Source organism: Perognathus longimembris, unplaced genomic scaffold (genome assembly GCF_023159225.1).
Source record: "Perognathus longimembris pacificus isolate PPM17 unplaced genomic scaffold, ASM2315922v1 HiC_scaffold_200, whole genome shotgun sequence".
Taxonomy (NCBI): domain Eukaryota; kingdom Metazoa; phylum Chordata; class Mammalia; order Rodentia; family Heteromyidae; genus Perognathus; species Perognathus longimembris.
Window position 1 is genome coordinate 28,796 of NW_025957057.1, and position 6,150 is coordinate 34,945.

Consider the following 6,150-nt stretch of genomic DNA (forward strand, 5'->3'; position numbering starts at 1 on the left):
AAAATAGTATGCTTAGCCAGAACACGTTACAAATTCACACCAGTTCAACAAAGCAAGGTGGTCAAGTCTGGGGGTCTCATTGCCCACTGCTAGTGTCAACTGCAATACATGAGTTCCTAAGTATGTTGGCTATAATAAACATTTAAAAATGTGTGACCAGGTCATGTCTCTGTGGCACAGTGTGACCCTAGGCTAATTTCACAGTATCCTTGTATTACCCACAGGGATAAATATGTCCAGCCACGATGTAGGAGCAGAACACACTTTGCGCCCCTGTGCAGAGCCATCACAGGAAGTCCTGGTAAGCATCTGGAGTCATAGGGGATTCATTTTCTTCCTAAGGCCAACAGAGAGTATATTAGAGATGTCTCTGTATCTGAATAAGAGCCAAATCCAAAGAGCACTAGAGTGGGAAGGGTACAGTTCCCAACCATCCCGCGATACTCCTGACATATTATCATTCCTGTGAAGAGTATTTGCAGACTCTCCTATAGCATCTGTGAGTAGGGAAATCTCCTTGGCCATCCTCACTGGCTCGCAAAACCTCAGGGAATGAGTGAATTTTGTACAGGGTCACATCTAGAGGTTAATGCTGCATCCAAGCATGCAGGTTTTCTCAGAATAACTAGGAAATTTTTCTTTTGCTTCCTTGCCAGCCTGGAAAGAAGAATATTTGGTCCATCACTCCAGTACAATGATTCTACATTTACCTTTTGGCACAGTTACAAACTTCCAGAGATTAGTGATGCCTAGAGAATCAGCTCTTTGTCATGGACAACAAGTGTTTCCCCAGCCACAAAGTGTGCTTTGAAAGGTCATTTGGTTTGGCAGGGAATGTGATCCTACTATCATTACTTCCTTCACCTTGTAGTTTGTTTCTGGTATTATTCTACAGTTTCTTCTGGGAGTATGAGAATGTAGACACCATGTACTTACAGCATTTTATACCATCGATACAATCTTCACAAGTTCTCTTGGCAGCACTCATGGAGACTGAAATTCTGATCTCGGGTCTCTTTGTGAATCACCAATAATAAGGTTGGTGTTCATACCTTAACAGTTGGGGTATCTAAAGCATCCCCTGATCTGAACACCCATCTGAGATCACCAGGGTGCCACAGCACTACTAAAGAAGGGATGAAAACAGAAAAAGGAATGAAACAGTGAGGTGGGGAAGAAGCCAGAGGTGGAACATGACCAGCCCTGTTGATCTCATAAACAGGACATATCAGGCCATATGACAGAAAGAATAGATATGAACACAGGGACACTGTAATGTAACATGGTTGGCATAAGGAAGCATGGCCAGCGTGAGTAAGGAGACTGGTATTGGGAAAGAGACAAACACAAACCTTTATGGACTTACTCTTTATTGCCATTACACCCATACTGCCTGTTCCCCTATCCACTCTTACCTGTCTCACCTAGGTCATTCTTACTCCTCACAGGTATACAAGGCATTGTTTGCAGTTCTTACTTATTTCTGAAATGATAATAAAAATCTTCATTGAAGATCTGTATAACTCCAGAGGCTGTTGATGCCATGAAGGAAACAGAGACAGTGCTCTATGTAGCCCGGAAATGTTTCAGGACATACATGTGTATTTCAGACACTAGAGAGAATGGAGAATGAGGAAGGAGGCTAAGCTTCTGGAGCATACTATCCAACTATGGGAGAACTCTACAGATAACACTGAGGTGGAGCAATTGGTATAACTTCACATAAGCAATGTTGATTTTAGGTTCAAGTGCAATAGGTGGAATTTAGGGCCTAGCCTGAAATGTCTCTCCAATGTCAACAACCTCCACCCTCCTTAACTACTGTCACCAACCTTGCCAATTCTTTCCTAAAAGGGGAAAAATGTGTGTTCTAATGCTGAGCTTCAGCTGGAGATATGTCTCCCTCTTCTCATTAAACTGTAGAGGCAGACTCTCCAACTGACTTTTAGAAACAATCATTGCAAACTCACAAACAGAACCGAGTTGTTTATTTTCCCATTCAAATCCTACATATATTTGCACAGAGTCAGACACACATGACCATGTGGATTTGTCCTGAATTATCAGTTCACATTTAATCACCTGTCTGGCTCTCTGCATCCTGTCTTAGTACCTGAAGTGAGTTCCAGGGTTTTTCTGTGTTGACCTAGCTTGTCTCCTAATTCTAAAGTAGTGCTTGTGATGAACACATGTCCCAATGAATTTAGGCAAAGTTTGATGCTCCAGCATCTTCCAGTCAAAGTCCAGAATTACCCTAAGGAACACGAAAAATACATATTCATTACAAGTATATAATATAAAGTTGTTTTGATACTTCTGGATGCTGGTTAAGACACACTAATTCCCTTCTAAGTCTAGATCTTCTGATCTCAAGTCTCCAGTCCATGAGTTAAAGTCCATTGTCTATCACCCCTTCCCCACTATCATGTCGAGGATTACACAAGAAATCTCACAAGTCATGATTTACCACAAGCAATACTATTCAGAGACAATGGAGGAAATAAATTTGGGAGAGCCAAAACTTAGGAGATGGGAGGAGGGTAAGAAATGGGTTTACCTCTCTTGGAACTCTGAGAAGGACAGGGTATTAAAGATTCAGCTTGGCATCTATCTGAGTGTCTCTGTATGTTACCCATGCTTCAGCAGAATTAGTTCAGCCTTAACCAGTTTTGCACAGCTGTCCTTCCAATTTGTTGTCTCTTCCAGAGGCCCTGGAGGAACTGTGTTTGGCCATCCTCTTTTAGTCACAAGCCTCAAATGTACAGGTGTGAAGTTAGCATTGAGGTACCTAACAAGATGGACAGCATGTACTAGCTACCCACCTATATATCCTTCCTCTTTACCCCCTCTTCATGTGCTTTCATCATCTTGTAGTAGTACAATGGATTGAGCCACAGGTCTTTTCTGATGATCTGGTAAAGTAAGTAGGTAAGGTAAGTAGGTAAGCTCAAGGTTCACACTCAGCACTCAGCAAGCCAGTGAACCAACCAACGTCACAGATGGCTTGCTTTGGCCTTTTGTAGTACCTCAGTGATCCTGTTTGAGCCTGCAAAATTGTGGTTTGTAAACCAGTTGAAGAAGTTTGGGCTCTTGTTGTGGTTTCTGTGACTGTCAGCTTCAATTTTATAATCCTGACGCCACTGAATGGGAGTGGAATGGCACAACCTATACCCTGCAAGAAGACATGATAAAAGAATCCAAGTCCTGTTGGCCATTATCAATTCACAAACTCCAAAAAACACACTGTGAGCAAATTCTTACCAGTGATATCCACGAGGAATTCCTTAACAACCACTGCATTCTGGAAGTATGGGTTATTTCTAAAGTAAAAGGTGATTTTGCAGGAACTCTTGGGATGCCTGAGTTCTTGTACCTACCAGAAGAAAAGGTAGAAAGCTAAAAGCCCTTTACAAGTAACCGGCAAGTTCCTGTTTGGAAGTGAGTTCTGTTCGTGACACTGTATAGCCCACCAAGATAAATGCCTTGGGTACTCACTTCCAAATTGATCATGTAGCTAAGCATGTCTTCATCTTGGTCACTGATCATTGCTGACAGCTGGGGATGGTTCACAAACTGCCTGGGTCAAAGAGCCTTCAGATGCTGTGGATGTGCTAGGTATAACCACTTGCATTGAAAGCAGCAAGTGATGTGTGAGGCTAGTGTCTTCCTAGGTACTCCAAACTGCATCTTATTCTAGGCCAAGGAATATCCTAAATAATAAGGTAAGCTTAGGATTTGCAAATTGAAGACGACCTGAAAGTGAGCTCTGTTGTATTCTGTTCTCTGAGTGATGGGGGCCAGATTTTACAATCTCTTTGTCTTATGTCTTCTTTCCCACCTCTTACTGACCATGGCGTAACTCACACCCCTTTCCCATAGCACCATTACAAAACTCTTCTCCAATTAGCAGCCTATGTGGCAACTTCCTTGTGCTACTCATTGTTTCTATGACTCATTGTCCCTACAACTCCTGCCTATACCAATCTCTAGCCTAGATTATCCATAGTCCTCTTCTCTAGGGACCCTAGCAGTGTGATGTTCCAGATCCTGTGAATGCAAATGCCTCATAAAAGGTCCACTACTCGAAAACACAGGCTGCAAGGCAGTAACAAGTAAGATGCCTAAGGATACAGTTTGGGCCCAGAAGCCAGGGATGCCCCGGATGTTGCTGCTTCTGGAATCCAGGAGAGTCTTTTGCCTCTTGCTCAGATTCTGTTTTAGGCGTTCATGAGCCTTGGTGGCTTGGTTATTCACTGGTCCCAGATCTAACTGAAGAGCCTGCAATTCCTTCAGTGGTGGCTGTTGAGAAATAGGTTTACCGTTGGCTAACCATTGCTTCCTCCGTGCTTGTGATACAAATTGTCTGAAAGGTGCCTCTAAATCACCCCCACCAGCTTTTTTGTCTCCTACTCAGCCATTTTATTCTCCTGCTGCACCGGCCCCACAGCCTTGCTGTCCAACAGTGGCAGCACAGCCGACTCTCCAGTGCTCCATGTAGTCTCCACGTGCCCTGTACCTTTCACAGGGATCCTTAGCCTGGCCCAACTGGACCTCCATGAGCAGCACGCAGGTTCTCAGAAGGCGTTAGCAATGCAGCAGTTTGCCGTGCATTGCCTTCCCGGAGTCTGTGCATTCCCATTCCCGAGGGCAACCTCTCCTCTACCCGTGGGACTTGCCCACTCTCCTTCCCTTCTGCCTATTCTGCCTCCTTTTCCAGTGCCCTTGCTTCTCCCTCCCTGTGTGCCAGCCGGGGAAACCATCTCCCCTCCCGTGAGCCATTGTTCCTCTTACCTCCCTCTCTTCCACCCCACGAGCCTACTCCCCTTCTCTCGTAGCACATGCCCCCCCTCATCCTGGCATGGTCACTTCCTTCTTGGCCTGCTCTGCCCCCATACCCCTACCCTAGGTGCCAAGGGCTTTCTCTTCTTGCCTGCCACGACCTTTTGCCCCCCATCCTCCTCTATCCTCTCGGCTAGCCTCCCCCTCCCCGGACACTGGCCCCCTCCCCATCCTCCATTCCCTGTGCCCATATTCTCTCACCGCTGGCCCGCCGCCTCCCCACAGGAAGCGCCCCCTAGATTACCTCTTCCGCAGAGGGAGGAGTCCCACATTCCCTTCTACTCGCCATGTCGTCCTGCTCGTCCTCAACCCAAGCTTGCTCCTGCAGAGCCACAAAGCAGCTCGGCCTCGAGGAACCCCCCAACCACGGACTGTGCTGGAGTAGGGACAATCGCCCTGCACCGGAAAGCAATTAGCTACTTCCGCCTGGGTCGTGCTCCCAGCCAAGTCACGGATGGCACCTAGTTCCGTGTCATTCCTCCAGAGGCGGAAGTTGAAGGGGTGCCAGGTGCGGTGGGTCCCCCTGTAATCCTAGCTACCCCGGAATCCTGGCCCGGATGGCGGGCGATTGAAACCCCGGTGGGAAAGCAAACGCCGCTCCTGAGACCACTGGCAGTAAACGACTCCCAAAACACCCCTAGGTGACCAGCTTTGATCCAAAGACCGCGGGGACACCCCTGGGCCCTGGGTTCAATCCCCAGGGTAGACGCAGGAAAGAGAAAAATCAACAGCAGGGAAAGAAAAGGGAGTAGAGGGAAGGGGAAGAAAGAGTGGGCACAAGACGTGGGAACACTGACCCTGGGGAGAAACTTGGAGCAGACTACAGATTGGAATTTAATTAATAGTGCGGATACATTGTTACTTCTTAGTTGGGTGACTGCATCCCGGTTGTATAACCATACATTATCAAAACCTGAATGTAGGGCCTAACTCAGCATCATTTATACTCAGGGCAAAGCCTTGTGTGTTAAGGGCACCTATTATCCTGTGACATACAGACTCATTTCAGATCCCAAGTACAAGGCCAGGAAATTCTCAGCCAATCTCTGCCTCCCTGTCTCCCTTCCTCTCTCTCTCCTTTCCTCCCTCTCTCTCTCCTTCCTTCTCTCTCTCCCTGCCGCTCTCTCACCCTCCTTCACTCTCTCCCTAACCCTTCCCTCTCTTTCTCTATCCCTCTCTCCTCCTCTTTCTCCCCATTGACAACTAAATCATTTCTTCACACTGCCATATTGTAAACAAATTGAAAAGTATAGGCAAATAGGAGTCCTTGCATTCTACTCAAGAGCCAAACTTCATTTGAGATTGGCTCAC

The 6,150-nt window shown here is 46.4% G+C and overlaps 1 protein-coding gene across 1 annotated transcript; it reads right to left on the reverse strand.

Moving 5' to 3' along the window:
- Positions 1-286: 286 nt before the first annotated feature.
- LOC125344653 (testis-specific Y-encoded protein 9-like) lies at positions 287-5,128 on the reverse strand. Its single transcript, XM_048337081.1, has 7 exons — positions 5,084-5,128; positions 4,132-4,299; positions 3,496-3,573; positions 3,262-3,373; positions 3,027-3,172; positions 2,844-2,912; positions 287-337 (listed from the first exon to the last, which is right to left on the reverse strand). Exons 1-7 carry the CDS (start codon positions 5,126-5,128, stop codon positions 287-289), a joined length of 669 nt encoding a protein of 222 aa, XP_048193038.1.
- Between the last annotated feature and the right edge of the window lie 1,022 nt (positions 5,129-6,150).